The sequence below is a fragment of the Apis laboriosa genome, unplaced genomic scaffold, assembly GCF_014066325.1.
Source record: "Apis laboriosa isolate Shangri-la unplaced genomic scaffold, ASM1406632v1 scaffold157_cov153, whole genome shotgun sequence".
Classification (NCBI taxonomy): domain Eukaryota; kingdom Metazoa; phylum Arthropoda; class Insecta; order Hymenoptera; family Apidae; genus Apis; species Apis laboriosa.
The window spans coordinates 125308-150781 of record NW_025222075.1 but is presented as its reverse complement, the minus strand read 5'-3'; the positions used below and the strand labels follow the sequence as shown (position 1 = coordinate 150781).

General features: G+C 33.9%; 2 protein-coding genes across 3 annotated transcripts in view; one reads left to right on the top strand and one right to left on the bottom strand.

Annotated features, from left to right (window-relative positions):
* LOC122710817 (semaphorin-2A) overlaps positions 1–25474 on the top strand; it is a 545106-nt gene that overhangs the window by 422534 nt on the left and 97098 nt on the right. The window lies entirely within an intron of this gene.
* LOC122710818 (UDP-glycosyltransferase UGT5-like) lies at positions 18052–24146 on the bottom strand. The gene is made up of 5 exons (XM_043928958.1): positions 23669–24146; positions 22564–22931; positions 22086–22305; positions 21430–21649; positions 18052–21199 (listed from the first exon to the last, which is right to left on the bottom strand). The coding sequence occupies exons 1-5, from the start codon at positions 24144–24146 to the stop codon at positions 20908–20910; spliced, it is 1578 nt and encodes a 525-aa protein (XP_043784893.1). The 3' UTR covers positions 18052–20907.

Here is a 25474-nt window from a genome sequence, read left to right as displayed (position 1 = left end):
TTATTTCACGTTTTCCAAATTAAATATATATTCAATGAAATATAATTTTCATTCCCTTTCCTTTATCTTCTCATTTCTTTCTCAATTTCAATAGAGATACTAATTCTTTACCAAAGAAAATAATTCATTTCATCATCAAATATGAATTCTACTTCTTCGGTTTCTCACTCCTGAAAATTTCCTCAATTAAAAAGTGCTAATTTTCACTTAAAAAAAAAAAAAAAAAAAAGTTCGTACGTTCCTCCATTAGCCATTAACATCAATTCATAGCCGGCTCTCGTCTTTCTTTCAAGCACACTTCTCGACGTTGTCAAGAAATGTCTGTCGCTTGAAATCCGTCTGCTTGCTGTATACTTCTCCCTACTTACTTCGCGTAGTCCTCGGAGAAAAGTAATTTCCCAAAGGGTGGAAGAAGTTGAGGAAACCAGCGGGGCCAAGGTGATTCCTTTCTTTCTCGCGAGCCGCGTTGAATTGTAAAGTTTGCACAGCGACACATAACGGCCGGAAGACGCGAAAAGGTCTTGGTCCACCGCATTATCCTCGCATTTTTTTTTCCCTCTTTTATTTTTATAAATGTATCTTTCAATTCTCTTATTTTTATATACTTTTTATTTTTATTTTTATTTACTTTTTATTTTTATATACTTTTGTGCTATGTAATAATAAGAGAGAATTTTGCTCAAGTTTTTGTACGTTGATTTTTGTTTGGAAAAAGTTTAAATGATTTTAATCATTCGAACTTATTATTGATTTACGAAATAATATTTCTGGGTATTAACAATATATTTTTGTTTCTTGAATGTTTGAAAGTTATCGATTATTTTATAATATTTGTTGAGCTTGAATTTTTTAAAACTTTTGGTAGATATTTTTGAATATTAAAATATTCTAGTCATGTCAGAGGTATTTGCATTAATTTAAAATATGAAAAGAATGGAGAATATTATATTATTCTCTTAGAGATTATTTTTCTCTTACAGTTTTTATTTATTTATATGTAGAATTTTTAAGTGATTTTAATCGATAAAATATTCCTTCATGATTCATATAATTCTAACACTCTCGTATAATATTTTATATATTTCGTATCCTAATTTATATCAAACTTGACATGACACTTTGTCACGAGTTTCTATTTTAATTCCACGTAAAAATTTATTACCTCAATAACATTCTACATTCTCAACTGTCCTTTTTTAATTCATAAAAAGCCACGATATCTCATTGTCGACTATTATTTTTAATTCGAAATAAAAATATATCTAATTCTACGTAATCAGAGTTCCATTTTTAATTCAGGATAATCCTACAAATTACCATATTTAATTCGTACAAAAATTCCTATGTCGTTAAAGTTATCCTAAAAACTATCCTAAAAACTACCAGAAATTATTTTAATAATTCAACGTGATAAAAATAAAATGTAATTGAATACCTTTCTCAATTCGCGAAAAAGAAAAAAGAAAACTCATTTGATTCATTACGTGGATCACGTAATTCTCACACCAACACCCCCAATTTTGGAATCGAACTCTTCACCACGATATTATAACGGAGCCATCGCGATTTATGTCAGTTTTACGAGCTCGTAAACCGATACGAGATCCGATATAAGAATGTTATAGTTTGTTATTCATAAATTTACCAACTAGACGACGGTGGCCCCGATGCAACGGCGCGTTTACGATTTATTAGCTGGATAATCGAAAGTTGTCGCGTGAGCGTGTCGTTCCCAAACCGCAATTTCTACACGAGCGACGAGTCCATGCATACGTTTCGAAGGGATTTACGTGCTCGAGATACCGAGGCGTTTGTTCAATTTTATTGCACTCCCAACGATTGTGTTCCATGGTTTACAATATGCTCTTTGATGAGGGATCACGCATATTGAAGCGAATTTTTGAGATATATATATATATATAATCTTTGATTCGGTTCTTTGGGATGAAATCTTCTTCTATAAAAATATATATATGTATTTCTTATTTTAATCGATTATATATTCTCAAATTTCAATTAATATTCTACAGAAAGAGATAATAATCAAGAATAAAACATCAATATTTATACGTAAATATACATACAAAAAAAAAAACAATTTCTCAAACAGTTCACTGTCCATGTAAACTCTTCTACATTAAACAATTTTTTTAAAATATCTAACATGTTTTTTCGAAACAAATATCAACAGGTCATAATAAAAAAACAATTTAAAATAATGAAAAAAAAAGAGAGAGAAATTGATCGTTGACTTAATTCATTTTGGTACTCACCGTCGAAACGAGAGAGAAGAGTCGAAATTTCTTTATTTGTTCCCGAAAATCACACGAGGTTAGGTTAACCGTGCGATGATTCCGAGACATTTACATTTTTCTGGGGGAGACTGATCATCGTTTACGGTGTTAAATCGATCCTGCGACAAGTTTTCTACTTGGAGGAATAAAGTTTTCTCCACTTTTGGTTGGATACGATTGAGCACGAGGGAGGAGAGATTCGAGGGAGAAATGTTTCACGAGAAGGTTTCCTGGGGGCTCGATGAAATCGGTTGACTTTCACGAACGCGTATCGATAAATATTTATGGGGATATTCGTAAGGTTAAACGAAATCCGATAATAGAGCTTTTTCGTCGCGGCCGCTTGATTGTTCTTGTTAATCGGCGTGTCACCCTGGCCATTTGTAACTTTGCTTTTTAGTCGACACCTAACCCTTTTTCGATCGCGACCTTTTACCTCGTTAAATAAAAATCATGTTCCCACTTTCAAATTCGATTTTTGCTTCTCCTCATGAAACTTATTACCATACGTCTTGAATTCTCTCTCTTTGAACGATTATTAATTACATTTATAAATTTTTATCCTTTCGAAGAGAAACATTCAAAATTGAACGCCGACGTCTCACTTTTTCACTTTTTTTCATTCGTTCGAGCGAAATCAAAGAATCGATATTTTATTTCTCTCGATTTTCTTTCAACAGTTCCTTTATAATCTCGCAAATCGATAAGTTCGTCGTAATCATTGAAACCTACCTATACCTCGAGCACTATATCCACGATATTCTGACACCTGTGTGCACTTAACGGTCAGGGTAAACCGTGTAATGGATCGACGATACGGTCGCAAGTCCCTACGGCTAGCGTTGGGACGGCCGTCCGGCTAAAACACATCGGCGCCACGTCATTGATTGGAATCAATCATCGATAGTTGCGTCGAGCTTTTGGGAGAAAAAAAAAAAAAAATGCCGCGGTCGAAAAATAAAGGAAAAAAAAAAAAAAAAAAAAGGAAAAATCGAAACTGTCACTGTTTCGCGGTGAATAACTGTCTACGCAGGTGCGACGCGGCGGTACGTTTTCCCACGAGATTTCCGGTTTCTCCCTTCGCCGATGTTGAAACACGCAGTTTTGTTGAAAATTGTGCTGTTCCTTTCGATTCGGGCTTCGTTTGTCGCCGGTTTTGATTGGTTGGAGAAATAAAAACTCGGTATTTCGTTGCCAAGGTATTCGAAGATCTCTGTTGTTCGATATTTATTTGTTTTTATCTCAGAAGATTCGAATGATTTCTTTCGAAAAAATTGATGAAATGGATACAATGATCAAATTAAAAATGATAACAGATAACACAATTGTAATGACAAGAAATATAAATTTTTCTTAAATCTTTTTAATTATTAGTTGTTGATAAAAACAGTTTCCATTAAAATATTTATATATTGTACAGTTCGAATCTCTATCCATTCCAACAATTTTTATTTCAATCACAAAAATCAATTAAATCAATTACAATTAATATTTGGAGTCCAAGGCTTTACCTTTTCAACAAGCTTTAGACAAAATTCCTCCAAAGTTTCGAATGACTCGAGAATCGTTCGCAACACATTTTTACATTTCTGGGGAATCACGCCACCTCGGGATAAGAACGAATCGCTGCGTATATTTCCTGCTGCGGGGATGGAAGGGAGGAATACCCGTTTAATAAACGTACAATGGCGTCGGCGGTACACGCGTATTTCGCGTCTAAATACATCTGGCAGGGTGGAAAGGAGGATTACACGCGTTCCTTATGCCGGTGTAAAATTTAAGTAAAATTTCGCGAGATTAAAAATTCCGAAATATACCCACTTGCGAGATATACGAGGGGTCCAAGGAGGCTTCTTGCATGGCGAACAACTGTTTCCTTCCATCCCTTTCGTATTTTCGTTTGGTGCGTGGCAATTTGGTGGGCGAAGTTATTGCGCTTATTTGTCGAGAATGGAGGAAAATTCGGGAAAGAATCGGAAGTTTGAAGTTTCTTCGTCATTTTGGATTATTCTGGAATACGATGATTTAATAAATTAACAAATTGAAAATATATCGTAACAAGAAGTAGTTCTCTTGTGTGATGTAATTTTTCTTTTTTAAATTAATAGTATGATTTAAAATATGAAATGGAATACATCAGGATGTGATTTATCAGCATGCTTTGCTAATAAATGATACGAAGAGTAATATAACAATAAATAATTTTTATAATAATTTCTCTGCAATCTGCAACAATAATTTTCTACATCTGTGATATCCGATCTCTATATTCGATGATGTATTCGATATTTTTCTTTTTCCTCCCTTTTTTTAAAATTACGTTAATAACTTCCCAGTACATATTTCTTGCGTTGACAAACACGTATCTTCACCACATTATAAACACCATTATAACAGCAACAATAATAATATCTGCGAAAAATAATTAAACACACATCAGAAACATAAATCTCGTCCCTTTCATCAAAAAAACAAACCTCGTAATTTGAGAAACATCAACCTGTATTGTTTCTGAAATCTTCCATTCTCTCTCTCTCTCTCTCTCTCTTGTTTCAATGTTTTGCAAAACACGTAGAATTGAATAAGAGGGGAGGGAAAAAATGCGGAGGAGGATCAACAATAAACAGAAATATTTTGTTCGAGAAACGAAAGCTCGATGAGCTTCATAATTTCGCAACGTTATTTATATCATTATATTATATTTCCTGTTGGCCGGTCGTCCATTCTCTTGGCTCATTATCAAAACGTTTCCAAACCAAAAGTGTGACGTTGGACGCGATTAAACAAAAGCTTAATTTACAGAGGGAAGGGCGAAGGTGATACGAAATGTTGGGCTCGCCCCCTCCCCTCAGGAATCCTTTATTCGCGCCCTTCCGTCAGTTTATTAATGCGCATTGCTGGCGTGCCATCGTGGCCAAAAATTTTCCGTGCAATTAAACCGATTTGTATTTTCGGAAGTGGCGGCGTCGCTGATAGCTCGTCCCGACGCGATAAATCACCCTTCACCCTTTGCGCTTCTTTTTTTTTTCCCCCCCAGAATGCAAAATTATACCGTGATCGCGCGAATAAACTGTAATATATATAATTTTTTCTACGCTTTGTCGTATGTAAACGATGATGGAACAATGGCGATGAAATATTATTTATTTATTTATTTATTTATTTTGCAAAATGACAGAAACATTTGCTTGAAACGGATCGATAAATTTGTACGAGATGTAATTTCTCGTATTCTAATATGTCGAGTCAAATTATTTGTAAAATTATTTACGTATACGATATTATTTTAGGATTTTAAACTTAGATTATTATTTTCCGTAAAGGAAATTATATAATAATATTTCTGAAAAAAAAGAAATATTCTATTAGTTCGAAACGTATTAAAAAATTATTCAAAATACTTGGACAACGGATAGAAGATTCCGGTATCTTTCAACTAATGTCTCAATTGGAAATCGTCCAGGAATAATTCTCGGCTCGAATTATAAAGTTGTATTATAATTGGGAATGAAATCAAACATAGGGAGCGCGACACACGCTCGAAATTGCCGCTCGTGCTCGCGCACGCGATTGTTTGAAACTTTTCCCCGGGTCATTCACCCCCCTCCTCCCCGTTTCTCCAGTTCTTTCTCTCTTTTTCTATTTCTCTCTCTCTCTTTCCCGAGGAAAGAAATAATTGTGTACCTGGAAGACTGTTTCTTTTTCATCGGTTAACTGCAATGAAAAAAAAAAAAAAAAAAAAAAAATTACCTGTAACAATATTCGCGATAATATCGGAAAGTTTTGCGAGTAATTGACGTCACGAGCTTGCATTGCATGTGATGGTTTGCCAATGTTCGAAATTACGCTTCCAGTTCATTTTGTATGGATTAATATTTTTTCCAAGGCCTCGATTATTATTAACGAGTGAATTTTATTGTAAATTAACATTTTAATTAAGTTTTCTTATTCATGAAAAATATATATATATTTTTTTAGCTTACAATTACTTTAATAGACGTTTTGATTGTTTGTTATGTTGATTATATTTCGTTTTTTTTCGAAGAAAAATCGTCGAACGCATTTGAATAAGCAGTTGATGATTTATAGTGAATATAATTTCTCATTTTTGCATTGAACGAGGAATTATTATTAATGCAAGGGATGAAAACTTAAAAAATTCTAGCTAAATGAATTTTGCTAGAAAAAAAAAGCCAGTTGTCATCTTGTCTTTTTGGAAAAGAATTCTTGTCCCATTTTTCCATTGAGTTCTTTCGTTATTTCGTCCATAATTATTGAAGGTATAAAATTTCTAATCGATTTTTATATCATTTTATATCATTTTATACCATTATCATACATTAAATTATAGGTATATATATTTTGCTTCCTTCTCATTTCACGATACATATATATAATACGTGATGTTAATGAATAATTCCATCTTAAAACTCTTTTATTTTAACGAACCTTATTTACACGATTATTATCTGTATAAGAGTAAAATTATCGTATCGTAACTTGGAACGTTGCATAACTTAAGGGAAACACGAATTGGCAGTAGGTTTACGAGCCAAGATTGCACGATTACAGCAACACTTGACCCACTATCGACTCGTTAAACTTTCGTCTACGTGCACTCTTGGAAATATTCCAGAAACTTTTGTAATAAGACATTTCCATAATCGGAATAAAGTTACACACGTATTCTATCAACATTTATATCTCTCGAACTCTTACATTGAAATCAAAACTTTATGTTGTCTTTGCTTTATTTCTCATTAATCAGAAACAAGCCGAATCAAATATGATGAAGAATTCAAATTTTCAAAGAAAAGTTAAACGATCCCACTTACTAACTTTCCTTTTTTTTCTTCTTAAATTTAATTTCTTAATTGCCAAGATAAAAATCGAATTCTTAGTTTATTTAGAGATTTCGTTATTATAGAGTAACGAAATGCTTCTATAAATAATATTTTAAAGGCTTAGCTTTGATTGCAAACAATTATTACAAAATACTATTTATTACAAATTACCAAAATTAGAATCTTAAATTATTGTGATTCTTTTTATTAAATTTAGCCTTTAAAATATACTTTATAATACATAATCTAATACTTATATTCTATATCTAATGCTTATATACTAATACTAGTCCAAAAGTATATGAAATAAATTTTGGATTATTATTAATGATAGAATCAATCTCAAAAATTGAAAAAGAAAAAAAAAATTATTCGCAGATCCTTAAATTTTGTTTTGTTCCTAACGACAGGCACATGGATCATGCATGTTTTGGATTCTTCGGATAAATTAGGTCACTCGTCGAACGATAATTAAATTTTCCGCTTAAAAGGCAATCATCTTTGCCACACTTGCGCTTCTATTAGCCACGTGCCGGCCTGGAATAATTTTCGGGAAATTGCTCGTGTAATGGAATATTCGCTCGATCGTCACTTTGTTAGTTACATTATAACGGCGAGGAAAAATGTAAAATTAGCTGACGCGTCCTGCCGGTAATTGCCTCGTCCTATCGTTGTCGTGCATGCCAGGATAATTTCACCGTTGAAATTCCTCTCCTCGTGGAAAAAGTGTGTCCGTCGCCAGGACGACATAGCCTGAGGAGGACTTGCTTTGATTTCGATTTAAAATTTACGCAAAATTCCATTTTTTCCCCTCCTCCCTCGTCACTCGAACGAATTGTCGGATAAATTCACGGTAAATTGATGTCCGCTTGATTTTCTCCGCAGTTTTTTGGTTAATGAAGTATTTTAGACTGTGTTATCTCGGTATATATCACGTTGAAAAGTGTAATCCACTTTAACGATATTTTTAGATTCTTCTTTTTCTATTTTTCTTTTTTTTCTTTTTTTTAATTTTTTGTTTAAAGTTTGCAGAGATGTTGTAATTGATGGATGTTGAGTTTACTTTTGACGAATCGAGAGTTTCATCATATTATTCTGTAATGAAAAGTTTAGATTATTATTATAATTTCATGTGTTGTTCTTTTACTTCTTTTTTAAATGAGTTTCCATATCGTGAACTTTCAATTTTTTGTCTTTTTGGATTCTTATGGCATTCAAAGTAATTTAGAATCTTTTTTTTTTAATGAAGTAATTCATAACTTTTGAATAATCCATGTATCATTCAATATTCTCTTCAACATAATTCGGTTTACTAAAAAGTAAAGAGGTATACCCAAATTAATCATTAAAATTTTAAAGAAAATTCATTCTAATTTACTTTTATAAAAAAAGGAAGAATGTTTTACCCTTGATCTATCGACTGAATAATTGTCTTTTGAAAAATTTCAACCAAAAGCCAGAGTAATCTACCTCTGCGAAATAAAAATAAACGATTGCTTTGCTCTTCCAATCTCTATCGATTCCCATTTATTTCCCAAGAAAAGAAGTGCACCCAATTAATTACATCTAAATTCGAACCTTCTTCTACGAAATAAAAACAAGACGTTATCTTCTAACCCCTATCGACTTCCCATTCTAAGGAAAGATGCGCATTCATTTAAATAATTACACCCTCATTCCAAGCCAAACTCGTTGTATTCCGTTTCTGTAAAAGAAAGAAAAAAAAAAAATTATTCTCCATTCTAAGAAAATTTATGTGTAATTAAATAATTACATTCTCCAATTTCAATCGAATCAACTTCAACAAAATAAAAAAAAAAAAAATAAACTACTCAACTTTCTAATCAACTTTCCCGTTCATAATTCATCGAACAATAACGTTTCACGACACAAATGAAACTTATTATATTTCTAAATCCTTTGCCACTACCAATATTTTTATTAATTCACTCATACACATCTACATCTAATAACAATAATAACCACCAATAATAACTTCTTCCTTCCAATCTTAATAAGATTATTTCAAAACTAAATTAAATCATACGTTCAAAATTAACACGTTCAACACCTTCCTCACCTCCTATCCCGAATTCTTGCCGCGTTAAACCTCACCACCAGCGACACGTCCACCAATCCCCCACCCCCCTGTGAACTCTCCACCGTGTCCAGTATCCCTATCGAACGAAAACGATCGAAGAAAAGAAAGACGACGTCCACGGAGGAAATGCATTCTCCTTGGTCGTCCAAAGGGGGGAGTTTGGCACGACTCGCGAAACAGGATCACGGCTCCCTCCAGGCATTCACGCGGGCTGATCTAGCTAGGGATTCGTAGTGACAATAATAGAGGGAAATCGATGGTGTCGCGCGAGCCGCATGCGCGACTAATAATGCGTAATAATGCGTCGCTACATATGTAGGAATATTATCCGCCTTGTATAACCGGCCGTGTATCCAATGTTGATGATGATGATGATGATGATGATGATGATGATGATGATGATGATGATACGATCGTATATACCGCGCCACCTCGGATACCTCGCTTCTGCCCTCGATCATGTTGTTACCGTTTCCAGATTAGCGTAATTATCGGCGTATCGATCAGTCGACGAAACGAGGAGGTTTTGCTTTTCGTGCATGGGTCATAGAAGCGGTGGGTGTAGCAGCAGTTCGAGGGGGTACGTGTGCATTTAATTCGTTTCCCGAGAAATTATCGATGGGCCAAGTGATCGTCGGATTAATTTGAAGTTGAGAGCGGTTATCCGGTGTTTCCGTTGCCCGAAATCGTTGCCGAATAATTTGATATCACTCGCGGGATGGAGGAAGGGAGGGAGGGGGAGGGGTGTAATCTTGTTTAGAGAGTGGTATGGAAAAAATGTCGAGAAAGGGGTTGGGTGAGGTGGAAGACGATGGCGGAGGGATTGGGCGGAGGGATACGTGGGAAATTAATTTGAGGCGTGAAAATTATGGTATGAATATGGATCGTGCTAATTGAAGTTTCTCTCTCTTTCTCTCTCTTGATTGGAGTGGAGGCAAAAAGAAAATTGATTGTCTCGTATCGAGTTTTTCGCGATTTTCTAGACAGGAGTTATTTTTTAGGTGAATTGCAAATTAATAATTATTTTATCGAAATGTCGCGTTAAACTTATTCAGAAGAAGGATATAATGTATAGGAAAATTGATGTTAATTATTATTATTTACGCGATAAAAATTAATTTTATCACGAGCAATTATTATTTTATTATTTTGATTAAAAATTTCTTGCTACATAGAATTTTATCAAATATCTCTATTCATATTTAAATATGCACAATTGAAATAATTGTTACATATAAAAAATAATATTTTAAGTATTTAATATGTAGTGTATAATATAAATTGTTGTCTCAATTCAATCATATTTAACAGAATGAAATAGTTTTGTGCAAATATTTTTATTCGTTAAACGAAATATCACATAGAATTGTAGGTAAAAGTAGTTGAACTAAGTTTCTAATTTTTCAAAAAAAAAAAAAAAAAAATAATTAAAATTTCAAACGTTTCAAACGTTTTCAAGAATTATTATTATACCATCTATCCGAGAAATGTTAAATTATTAAAAGTTTTCTATTAATTTATCGATCATTTTTGATGCCGTCAGCATCGTGGATCCCTGGAACGCAACTCTAACAAAGTTGAGTGGCGTTGACGCCCTTCGTGCATACATATTTGTCGAGAGTTTCCGATATGCACATATTTGAGAGGAAAATCGATCGTGGCCATAACGAAGAAGCACCAATTAAAAACGTACAAGAACGAAGTTGTTGCTTTGACGCGTTTTTCCATTAGAGTTACATTACTTTTCATTCGCAAATTGATCGAGTATCGTTTAATTATAATTACCAACCTCGTATGATGCATGCGACCTATCATTCCGAATTCGAATCAACACAATTAGCAATGTCTCTTCAAATATTACGAATTATCCCTAATGTAATTTTACGTTTCAATATTTTTCATTTGATTTTGCACATAAGAGAAATATTTTGCATATCATATATGCAATTGATTGATCCGAAGTAACAAACGTTGTAGAGAATGTTGGATCGATGAGAGAATTTTATTCGGCTGTTGTACGAATAAAACGACAAAATATTTAATGATAAATGGAAAATAACTTACTTATTTTTCTTCCACACTTTTTTGAAAAGTTTTTTTCTCTTTTATAAAAAATTGTTAGAAATCTTTGCTTCTCCATTTCAATACAAAATTCTTTATTTTTCCTTAAACTTTTGTTCCAAATTCTCTCCCTATATAGCAACAGCACAGAATAAATATTCCTCATTCACATCTCTCTTGTCTTTCCAAACTCTATCACATTCTAAATTGAAAAATTCGTCCCCATCACTGAAACAATAAAATCAAATAAATATTAAAATAATTATATTAAAATAAAATAAAAAGATTTCATTACAGAAGAATCTCATTTAGAAAGATGCAAAAGTCGAAGAATGTTTAACTCTTAACAACAAAAGGAGACAGAAAAAGAGAGAGAGAAAAAAAATGGCAAGAAAGAGAGAAATAAATTACAATTATTTTCTATCCGATTACTCGTCGAAAGAATCACGATTCTTCACCCCTCTCCCATCAAGCTCAGTTAAATCAGTTAAATCGTGACGGACGATCGAAATTCGTCGTCGGGTAGACCTGGGTAGACGGAAGCCCAAGGGCGTGCTCGCTAATTTCGGGATAGTTTGCAAAGAAGCCATGCGGATTTCTCTCGGTGAGCCGACGTCACATCACGGTTTAGGTAACGGAATGAGATTACGAACAGTTAACGATATTCCGTACGGACGGTAGGTAGGACCGTACTAATCTAATAACCGGTGGAGATCGTGGTGGATGTGCCTCCTACTTCCCTCCGTGGCAACTTGCAACCCCTCCCCCGATCGTACCTGAGCCCCTCGACGAATGAACTGACCCGATAAACCTGGCGTCGCTTCGCTTTTCCACAATTAACGCTCGGCATCTGCACGAAGGATTCGCCCCCTCACGATGGACCGCAGTCCTAAAACAACGAAACTGACGCGTGCCCTGACTACGAGATCGTTCAGCTCGTGCTATTGACTCGACTATCAAACCACAGGTAGATGTGTCGTGATTTCAGCAAGTGCAGAACAGATTTTGATTTCGAGATTTTGCCTATGTGTTTGTATCAGTTTGTGAGTCCATTGGCGAATTCGTTTTGTTGATCGATTTGTTTCTGATTACGATGCAGCGTAATTACATTAATAACAATATTGTGGAGGATTGTTGAATCGTTCACTTTCTCATTTCAGTCACTTTCTCAGTCTAGGTATTATAATTTTAAAGATTGAATAGAATAGTTGAATTTAATTTCATGTATTATTATAGGAATAGAAATATTTTAAATGGAGTAAAACATGTGAGGATGTGAGACTTATAAGATTCTTTTTTTTTTTTTTTTTAGATTTCGTAAATTCGTAATATCAAGAGTGTTAACGTGACAGGGGATAACGAGAGGGTTTCGTTTCCAGCATGACGATGTACATTTTCTGCAACAATTAACATGATATAACAATTAGCCAAGTGTAAGCCATTTGAAATTAAAACGGTAGATGAAACGGGGAATGGAATATTTAAAGATAACGTTTTATTAAATTAAGTCTGTCGACTGAAAAGCAATCGCGGTTTAAAAAAAAAAAAAAATATTTAAACGGAAAGGGGGGTATAAAGTTTTAAATAGCGTGTGCCAAGCGTGGAAAATTCGTGAATCTTTCATCGTTTCCTGAATTCCTGTAGTCAGCGAACCACTCGAGATATATAAAATTCCATGGGTCAGCATGACTGTCCACAACGTTGTCCCACGCTAACGAACGTTTATGTACACGCGTGACGCGTGGAGAAAAATATTTGCGAACGAATACACTTGTAAATACGATGGAATAACACATTCCAATAAATACACACTGTCACGTTGCCCGAGCTTTCGACTCAGCGCTCTGAAAAATATAAAAAGACATCGTTTTAAAAATTCAAACGTGAAAAGATTTAACCGCAAACTCGAGAATGCTATTATTCGCGATAATAGAAAGGAAACTTTGATTACATCATGAATTTATTTTAAAATTATCCATGAAATCCCTTTTTATCTACCTCTTCCTTATCTATTAAAAACTTCCGTTAGACTCTTTACGTGATATTCGATAAATAAATCTAAATCGTACGTAATATCCCTCTAATTTTTAATCCTATATAAATTCTCTCCAGACTCTTATTGTTATTCACGAGCAAACATCGATGAAAGAAAGTCGTCGCAACAAGATCGAATAGCGGATCGATGGAAATGAATTCCTCGACGTTAGTTCAACTCTCTGAAAACCGTTGTTCAGCGAAAGGTGGTGGGGAAAAAAAGTAAAAATGAAGTGATACCGGTCGGACGCGAATTGGAAATCCACTAGTTTCCCGTTTCAAGATCGCACGTCACACGCAACGTGGCGGCCGGGCGTGTGCACGGGACAAAAGGGCTACAGACAGGGCTGTTTGTTACGCGGGGAGGAGGGGTTCACGCAAAATTGCGCGCCCAGTTAACTTCGAACCGGTCGAAAAGTTATCCCTAGATTGGGCTTTCGGCCCCCTCCCCTCCCCCCTCGTACTCCTCGATAAGTTAATCTCCTCTGTCTGCTCCTCCGCGTGCTCGTGACACCCGGCCTTTGATTTATTAGAACGTCGATCAGTGTCGCCCTCGGTATCGAATTTCGAATGCGTCTGTTTGCCTGTCCTTCCTTTTTACCGAGCTTTTGTAGAATGACGTGACAACCCTCCCCCCCCCTCTCCGACGAAGGAAAATATTAGCCTCTGGACAAAGATCGCCTCTTCTATATTGATTGCGACACGAACGTTCGAATAGTGGACGTTAGAAAACGAGTTCTTTGATTACTCTGACAATCATGGAGACGTATAGGTTATCGGATAATATAAATAGCGGGACTAGCGTTTCGTTTTGGAAATTTTATTATTGGGCTTAGGTGTAATTAAATTAGCTATCGATTTAATTTGAAAAAAAAGTTTGTAAAATATTTTGTTACGATTTTTAAAAGTATTCTGGAACGGATTAAATTTTTAAAACAAGGGGAATATGTTTTTTAACTTGTATTCTGATATATTCTTTTTCTCTAATTTTTTATATTTTACTCGTTTGAATTGTGCGTAGATTTTTTAGTGAATTTAATATAGCAATGTACGAATTCAATAATTTTGGATTAATAAATTTCGATTAAAAATATCGTGAAAATCAATTTGCGATAAATAATAATGATTCGAAATGATTATGAAGAGCGAGAATTCAGCTATGAATTCAAACGAATTAACAATAAACGCGGCAACAATTTTCACGATCGAAAATTAGCTAGCACGTTGAAGCTAGCACGTTGAAAAGAAATTTGCGGGCGGGAAGCAATTAAAATTTCAATCACTACCGGTGCCCCGTCCCCAGAGATAATATTCATGAGGGTATGCGCGCGTGTGTTAATAAGAGTATCAAATAATGCGCTTGTCCAAAAATCACTTTGGAGGCCGTTAAATGCTCCCCAGCGTTTTCGAATCTATATAAATCACGTGCATCGCCGATGCGCCTGTAATTAATATTCAATGATTATCAATTATCGAATACTTTCGGCGTAATTGAACGTAATTAAAATGATTTTATCCCGGGCAAGTTCATTAAAATAATCGCGATACAACGAATCGTCCAATCATAATATTTACATTATTTAAATAATCGCGGAAATATTCGAAATATCGATAATCGGCTTTGGCGGTAGCCGAAATAAAATACAATGGAATATTAGGTAAAAATCAGAGTTTTTCGCGGATGAATATCTCGAAATTTTCCACGGAATCATTGTTCGTGATCCAATCTCGGGATTTTTAAAGCTTGTGATACGTGTGGAGTGTGTTTGATATTTTTGATGGATTAAATATTTGGTTTATACCGAATACGTGTACTTCAATCGCTAAAGGGAATTTATAATTTTAATAAGAACTTGATCTATTGATAACTATTAATAAATTATTTCTTATTTGATGGAAATGAATGTGTCGTTTGGTTTAGGAAATGGCATAAATATAATTTAATGCAAGTTCTCTTGGATGGAAAATTCTTGGATAGAATTTTATTCCATTTTGATAGAACAACGTTGTTTCGATGTAAGGTCTATGATTTTTGTTTTAAAACGAAATTAATGAATGTATGTTAATTTAAATATTATTTATATTGATCGAATTGGATCTCAATTTTCTTTCCTGGAATACTGAACTTTGAAACAAATAAATATGTCTAATACTCGAACTTTAAATTTTTCAAAATAAGTAAAATTTCAACTTGAATTTTGAACTTTGTAAATTTTACGAATTCTTATCAAGCTAATGAGAAAATGAAGACTAAACAAAATTTGAAAGAAATATACAAACGGAACAGATAATTATGGCATCGTGCCATAAGTTGACACTATTATAAGTCACTTCATCACGTGATTCCATTACGTGATTAATTGGTTTGTTGATTTTCTGAATTCTTTTCCTCGTATTTGCAAGTACGATTTTTCTGACGATCGATAAAAAAAAATAAACTTTAGGAATAAAATTTTAGGAAAAAAATTGAAATCTCTCGACATGGAATACAGAAAATAAATTTAGCAAACGATTTAAAAAAAATCTAAAACGATATTACTTATCCATATGCAAAAACCATTATTTATACAAAAATATCGCGTTTGGAAGAAGTATTGTCGCAATATTTGCAACTTGTATCGAATCATATTATACATCGATCGACCCAACTCTCTCCTAACACCGCTGGCAAACCACTTCCTCCATCGATTCCCAACCTCTGATTATCATTTAAACACGGCCGACGTTCGAGCGTACACCGAACGTACACTCGATCCTCCCTCGAATACCTGGAGCTTCTTCGATCCATCTTCGTTCCACGAATATCTCCGATCTAAACGATCTTGAGCGTAGTTAAACGGCGAGACGTATATAATCGTTGGTTTCCATGGGAATCCACGAAACGGGGCGGCCGAACGTTAGGCGGGCGGAAAACTCATCGGGTATGCAGATATCAATAAAGGGGGATTCTAGACTAGGCCATAGCATCCGACGCCGTGCAGGATTCGATCGGCTCGTTCTCAGCAATTCGCGGCATGCCCCGAGTCGAGCAATACCAGCCGCATCGAAACCGTAAGGGTTGGCGCTATGCCGACCCCTTCGTTCAAGGGGGCAATAACATACCGTACGCCACCCCTGAAGCCACTACGAATAATGGAGCCTCTCGACTATCCATGATTAACGCGGCAATAACGATTATTTATAGGCCTAAAACAATGTTTCACGGTGTGTCCACCCCCATGGCTGGCCAGCCCGGCCGGTCTCGTTCGGTCTCTCGCCCGGCTCTCCATACCCGGCTTGAATCAGCAGTTAGTACTTTCTCTCCCTTCCTCCCCCTCTTCCCCAGCCCCTCCGCCACGCGACACGGCCGGATTTATGCAAAAATCTCGGAATGTCTCCGTGGGGTGCCGCTACGCGCCTAATTAATCGCGGCAACACGACACACCGTATCCTCTACGTCCACTACGTATTATCTACGTTCTGATAGTGATTGGAAAGCTCGATGGATTTAGCACCTGGGAGGCCCTTTATGAAACACGCCCGACGAATCGTATCTCCCTTTGGATCGTCGCTCTTGGACCGGTGGGACGGGAGAGAATCGTTCTGAAAATGATATTGCGGGGTGGAGGGAGGGGGAAGAGAAGGATGGGGGTGGACGTGATATTGGCGTAATTTACGGGGTGGTTATGGGTGAGCGTGCGGTGGTGACGTGGAATTTACGCGATTTTTTCGCCTCGATCGGGGGTAATCACGACATCTGATGGTGTAGAAATGTTTACGACGGTTCGAAGAGGATGAATTAAAATTGGCAAAGCGTAATTTACGCGATTTTCTCTCTCTCTCTCTCTCTCTCTCTCTCTCTCTCTCTCTCTTTTTCTCTTTTTTTTTCTTTTTGGATCGATCGAACCAGATGCGATCTGGTATGGGCTTTCATAGCGCGTGGAAATGTTTACGATGGCAAAAGGGGAAGATAATTCGCATAATTTTTGAAAAAGATTGTATCAAATTGAATACTAAAAATTTATTAAATCGATCTTCTTACATAAAAGCGAACTATTGTAATTCAGACTTTTATGTTTTTTTAGTCTTTAGAATCGAAAATAATTTTTATATCGCATACTTTTCAATACTCTTTTCTCTTTTTTCGAACTTGCACAATCGTAAAAATATGAATCCGTTTGATTAAACTTCTCTTCTCTGTAAATCTTCGATAAGAAGAGACTTCTCTCTAAGATCAAGATTTTACTGTATTGAACCCCTTCCCCAATATTTACCCCCAACAGATTCGCATAGACAAAGTTCTATCGCGCTGAATAAAAACGCATACGACATTTTTTCCCATCATAGAAACAATTATTTTTCCACCTTATATACATAGGCGCACTCAGTATATATATCGGCAAGGAACGTTCGCGTGTCGAAAATCCGTGCCCGATTTCCCGGCTAATCCCAAACTTTTGATTACTTTCCGTGGAATCCTTTCCAAAACCGGCGGATAGCTAGTCACTACGATTGATCCTTTCGACCGTATAACGAACTAGGAGGAAGTCCAATTTGAAATTTTCCTGTCTGGGTTCAATCAGCTTAACGAAAGAACGTCGTGGCAAGAGAAAGAGAGAGAGAGAGAGAGAGAGAGAGAGAGAGAGAGAGAGAGAGAGAGAGAGAGGGAGGGAGGGAGGGAGGGAAAAAAAGGAAATCCAGAGAAGAGAGAGAATCAGATATTTTTCATCCTGTTTATAGGGGGGGTATATAGGGGTGGAACGGATACTTTTTCTACGACGTCATTGTTTGTACGGGTCAGCGGAGGCATAATAATAACCGGTGGACGAGGGAGGGTGGGGGTTGGAATAAAAGCGAGTTTGGTCCAAGAAAACATATCCATTCCATTCCAGCGAGAGGGAAAGGAAGTGAGGGCCGAGAGGGAAGATCGAGGAAAGTAACTAGGCATTACCAGGCAACGCGGAGGGGAGCGAAGTGAAGAGAAAGACAAATAAAGAAGGAGAACGGGAGGAGATTGGAGGAGGAAGGTAACTTTTTTTCTTTTTTTCTTTCTTTTTTCTCTCTCTTTCTTTCTTTTTTCTCTTTCTTTCTCGGCCAATAGATTCGACGACCTTCGATTTTTCGCGCTCGATAATGCGCCATTCGAAATTCCAAACGTTTTACTCGAACTCGGCCCTCCTCCTCCACCGCCGAGGGGTGATGAATATTATTTGAGATAAGAATTTTTCGTATTTCGATGGAGAAAAGGGTTCAAAGGTCCATTCTACCGGTCATTTCTATGCGGACGTGGAAGCTCGTCGGTGCGTGCCGCTCCAGCCGGCAAGCAATTTCCCAAAGAATCCGTAGAATTCGATGCATACCTATGGCCTCTCGGGCGGACGAATAAATTAGGCATACGTCGGTGACGTTATATCTGCGCTGATACATCCGAATGGATTCGCCGTGGAATTCGTCGTCGATGTTATTGATGCGACCGACAATGCTCTAAGACTTCCTAAACCCAGCCTGTGGAAATGTGAATTTTCGGATGGAGATGGATATGTTTTCGCGATACTAAAATTGTTGAAATTTAGGGATAAATTTTTTTCTCCCTTCATTCGTTGAACAGATTGTATCTTGTACTTAATTTGTGCAATTTTGCGAATTTTTTCCTGGTATCATAAGAAATGACTTATGATTGAGGAGTTACAAAAATATTATAAACGCTGACATATATATATATATATATATATCTGTTATAAATATTTATTGATAAATTATAGTTGAATTTCCGCTTTTCTATCAGAATTCATGAGCGATTATAGGTAATTGAAATGAAAGATTTAGCATACATTACAGGAAATTCGAAGGAAAGTCATAATGGAACTCGAGCCATAGAAGCCTCTTACGGTTGACACGTACAATGTTACTGTGTAGATGGCTCCGCTCTCTCGTATTCTATGTATACATGTATTAAACTTGCCGATCGTAACAGCGAATGATTGACAGTGTGCAGATAGGAAATAGAGACCAGAAATAGCAGTAGCAAACCGTATCAATCAGACATGGGAACTTAGCCATCGACGTGAGTATAGGAGCTCTCACGTTCAATGAATTATTTACAACGCTTACACGTTTCAATTGAAATGAAAGTTTACTTGAGCTCCTCGCCACGTTTGTCATTTGCCGTTTGTAAATTTAATCGAGATTGATTATACATCAATTGTGGAATTTCCTATTAAGATGTTTTGGCCAGTTTGAGAGGATGTTTAAAAAATTATAGATACTCATTGTTGTTGTTATATCTTTTTTTTTTATAAATATTTCTTTCTTTTCCATTTCCTTTGATTAATATTTTAATCGATAATAAATTCAAATGAAATTATAAGCAAATATTGGTATTTACAATTTTTACTATTGCATCACTTTTTCTAAAATTTGTACACTTTATTCCATTATCTTCTCTTAATATTTTCAGATATATTTTCTTCTAATAATGATTCTAATAAATTTAATCAATAAATGAGTTTAGAAAATCTGTATAAAATTTGAATAATAAAAATCACGTTCAATATCGAATCTTCTGGTCCTTGAAAGAAATTCTAACGATTCGATTATCTGATAATATAATTATCGAACAATTCACACTTGGCTACATTAATTTCCCTTAATAATTCGATAATTCATTAATTCCATCGAGCGAAGTTTTAATCGATGAATAATCAATACTAATTTCATTTATCCTCGTGTACCATCAGAAGTTCTGTAACGACGTTTATTCGAAGATGAATTAAAAGTTTCACAACGTCGACAACGTGTGATGAACGAACGCAAGGCAAGCACGGCTGCAAACAGTGCAGCATCGACAAACAAATGTAAACGAGGCGGAGTGTGATAATTCATGCAACGAGAGTTTGATACTTGTTTATCTATGTTTGTCTTTGCTTCTCAACGTTGTTGTTGCAACTCGATGTTCCTTACCAAGTATGCGCACGTCTATTAAGGTGCTTTCTCTATCAATTTTTTTTTCTTGACGTCGTTTTTTGAATGAAATTATTATTTCTTAATTGCGATGGATTTTTTTCTTTCATAAAGTTGCTCGAAAATTCCTTTCTTTCTTTCTTTCTTTCTTTCTTTCTTTCTTTCTTCTTTTTTTTTCCATAAGAGTTATAGGATATTAGTAGAAATATATTCTCTTTGATTCATTTTAGAAGTCGAAACAAATAGAAAAATTGATATGCAAAATTGAGATTTGCATAAAAAATGTATATAGAAATCTGAAGAAAACCGTAACGTGTATTTCATAATTTCATCGTTGGTCTTCTGTTAAATTATTTAAATTATAAAATTATAATTTTTTTCAATCATTTTTCTTAACACTTCATTTTTCTTTTATTAAAAAAAAGTGAATCTTGCTGAGACTATCTTCTTTTACATAACTGAAATATAAATATGATATGTATATAATATTTACATTTAATATCTGGAAAAGATGTTATATACAATATCAGAAATATCAGTTTATCATTGCAATTATCAGTTTATCATTGCAAAGTGTATGCACAGAAATCTTTTTCCTCTTGACAAATAGCAATTTCAAAAAATCATATTGATTTTAATGTATCTTGTTTTTTCGATGAGTAGAAGTGTCCATCTTTTTATAAAAATACATCAGAATATTGACAATAATACTGATAACAATTAAAAAGATCACGAATATCACAATCGTCAAGAATATTATAATATCCGTGTCATAACGTTGATACCAAGGTTCCCAGGCTAGTGTGGAACGAAGATGTAAAGCGCCTTTTGTTCGTATCACATATTCCGTCCACCAAGCAATTTTTTTCACATCCTGAGATGTCTCTCTAATTTGAGTTCGAATATCGAGCACTCTTTCTTTATATCTGAAAAGAATTGAGTTGAAACATCGTTTATATAAAAATCATGGTAATAATCACGAATGTATTAAAATTTTTATCAAAGATGTAATAAAATATTAAATTTCTGGAACGTACATTAACAAATATTGAAAAATTTAATTAAAAATTTAATTCGATATTATTATTAAATTAAATAGTATTTAATTAATCATGTTATTAATTAATATAAATGTAAATATTCCTACGAGACTTACTCTTTATTGGTTATAACTTCTTTAATAGCATTTTCGAATTGATCTGGAATAATTGTTCTAATATCCAAATATTTTCCCATTCCAAGAGCTTCAATTCTTCTTACTAAATAATCTTGATCTCCTAATATTGGAAAAGCGATAATTGGCACTCCGAAATTAATCGCTTCTTCGGTACTTTGTTGACCTCCTTGATAAATGAACAATTTAATCTTTGGATGAGCTGTCAAAAAATATATATGCATCGTTAAATACGTAAATATTTTGATGATTATCATGAGACTAGAAACTCTAAACATTGATTTCAATAATCTTGAAATCTTAGAGAGAGGATTCTTTTATCCTTTGAATTTTAGTGTCCAGATAAAAATTCGATATCTATTCCACAATTAAATATAATCTAATAACGCAATTTAATTACTAAATCCAATATTTTAATCTATTAAAGATAGGTTTAAAAAATTGCATAATATACTAAAGTATAATATGTAGAAAGTATTATTGATTCTTTAAATAATTACTGTATAATTGATACATACGATCAAGAACATTTTTGCGTGTCTCAAAAATTAAAACTTATCAGCAATCGTAGAGAAAAAATTATCTATTCCCAATAGTTACGATATTTTATTAAGAATATTTTATTAAAAATTAAATACCAAGAATACTCTGTTGAGGAAACCAATCTTTAATGTAAATATTCCCGGATTTCTCGGGTAAATCTTGCTCGTATTTCCACACGATTTTATATGGCAATTTTGCGAAAATATCGCAAAACATGCGTTTAATTTCTTTTGGCAAACATGAACTTCTTGCGTTTGTACCAAGACTGAAATAAATAAATCCTTCTTTCGCATCGTCTAGAAATTCTTCCAAATCCTGCAACAAAAATAATTCAATTAAATTTATATTTTCTTATCGTACAATCGACGATATTCTATTTGAATAAATTTATGGATTAATTAAAAATCAATACAAAAGATTTTTCTCCACAGAATATATTTTACATAATTAAAAATTTATCATCTCTTTCATATTCATGTTTCTTCCATTATATATTTCATTTTGTTTTGCAATATTTATTTCTCTATAAATAATGAAATGATATTTATATAAAAAATAAGATGTATGTTGTACCTTCGATAAAGGTGACGGATTGTCAGACACGTGGAAAGAATTGAATGAGATTATATTCGGAAGTTTGGGCCGTGCAGGTGATAAAATGTCTATCTGATTGGTAAAAATTAAGCTAGCGTTTTTCATAATATCCATCAATGGTGGTAGTGGTCCAAGATATTTCTCTGCCAGTTTTTGTTGGAAGAAAAATATATCGAAATTAATATGGTACAGGAAATTCCACATAGTCACGAAATTACTCAATCTCTTGAAGAATGGCAAATTTGTGCCCGTGTTCGCTTCCATTTCCCATGTGTATTCATGAGAAGGTAGAACGAGCCCTCCAAGAATAAATTCATTCAAGGCAATCATTCCCAATGAACTTAATCCTACAATCATATAAAACGATTAATTGAAAATAGAAATAATAATTTTCATTCGTTTAAAAAAAAAAAATAAAATTTTGTTCTTTGTGGAATATTTTCATGGAAAAAAGCATTGTCATCGTGATAATGTCTTATCAACTTTTTTAATTCTTTTTTTTTAAAAGTGTATATCTGATAACAATAACAAACATGTGATACGTAGAAGAAATAATTAGACTGAGAAAATACGAGAATTTTCACAAAGAATGATTTCGATTGCAATGTTAATTAATTTGCGCCGAATATAACAATATTTTCATACAAAATATAAAAGTTATCGTCCGTTTGATTTCTTTATTAATAAATTTCACGTAAACAAATTATTTTAGAATGTTCGAAAATTTCAAAAGATAAATAAAACTAACTATTAAATAATTTTATTTAACAATAATAATCATTAATACATTTATATAAAATAAAACATCATATACATTAGACAATAATAAAAGATATTATTTAATATTATCACACTATTATTCATATTGAATAGTATTCAATATATATTTGTCATTAATGATGGAATAAAAATTTTCCTCAATCTGAGATTTTCATTTTCAAGAATTTTTTTCTAAAAAAAGTTGATCCATATCGAATAAAATTTATTAAAAATCTTGATTAAAATCATTAAAACTGTTTCTAACTTTTCAATCGCGATAATCATTTGATGAATACAATTAAAATTATAAAAAATAAATACATACCTATTAATGGAACGTTAAATCTGTGAGCAAAAGCGCACATAGCTGGTCCGTAGAAAAATTCCACCAACAAAACATCGAATTTTACAGGATTATCCGGGACATACAATTTTTTCACTTCAGATGAATTGAACACCTCGGTCAAGAAACACGTGTACAAAGATATAATGTAATTCTCTAAGATCCTCAACCAGCTAACGTGTTCGAAACGATTCTCGATGAAATCGAGTTCCTTTAAACAACTGTACGAATGACTGATATCGATCTGAGTGAAATTCGGTAAGCTGATATCCGGTATAGGATTCGTAGTGATCATTACAATCTCGTGGCCACGTGCGTGTAATTCGAGCCATAATCGTCTATACGGAATCTGATGGCTATAAGACGGCGTTGGGACAACGGACAAAATTTTGTAACAGTCCGATTTATTCGCGATAATTAAAACGTATAAAAAGGATAGCCTTGCGATGTTGCGTATCATGTTTCAAGCTAAACTGACTTTATACGTCTGTTATTTCTCTTTTAAATGAAACTACAGAAAATTATGGGTAATTATATACTAATACTATACAGTATTATAGGATGTATGTATATAATCATTTAATTACATAAGAATGCCACATTATATTCTTATAATATTGAATTGATATATTATATTTGTACAATATTATGTAAATTTTATTATATAAGTGTTAAGGATAATACGTTATTACATTATGTTACAATTAGAATTGTAAATTGTTCGCGCTCGAAATAATAGTCTGATATAATGGATATAATTTGATAACTGTCGAATGCCTTTCGACTAGTTATAACAAGTGTACTTTTTTGTTGTATGTAAGTTATATTGTATATAAGTTGCTCGCGTTTATCTGTTAGAGAGCAGGATTTTTCATAATGTCACAGCAGATAAAATCCAATATTTCGATATTTATAAACTATCTAATTGTTGTATTCGACGATATAAGATGATCATCATGATCACTCTATTAGCAAGTGATGACAAGTAATCCAATACGGAAAAAAATCCTTTCCTTGTTCAATTGGAGGGTCACAGTTTTTCAGTGGAGCACGTCAATTATTAATATCGATTCTTTAATGATATTTCACTAATACACATCTTATATATGCATTTAGCAGTTTTTTAAAGTTTATTTTATAGAAATAATAGTCAGCTCATGACTCGTGATACCAAGTTCGAGGAAAATTCTTCGCTTGAGTGATAATCTGTATAAAGATTCCAAGGCAAGAGCATCCTTCTCGTATATTTATAAATCTCGCGAGGAATAAGTGTTAACACAGATTGGATTGTCGTCGAATTATAATTTGAAATTATTTATATTGCTAGCATCTATAATAATGTGATAAAAAAAATTTTTAAAGTATTTTTCACATTATTATCTCTATAAATAAATCTTAACCCATTTTTATACTTGTTTTAACTTCTGAAAAAATTGAATAAAATATTTCTAATATCTTATTCGACAAATATTAAGATATATTTGTAAGCTGAATTAACAATAGAAAATTATTATTATTCGCTCGTCGTATAATAGCAGTTATTTTGGCGAATTTTGGCAAATTGGTGAACGAAACGCGCTTGAATGGAAAATTTTCCCTGTCCGTTCGATGTCCAATTGTTACGATGTCACGTTTAGCAAATCACTCACTCGGATGTTAATTCTTTTTTACACCGGACAACGGGGAATAGGACAGCGGGGAAATCGATAAAACCAATAAACTCTGGCAATAACGTGCTAATATCCTGAAGACCATTCTCGCCCACGGCATTTCTCCACCCCTTTAGTG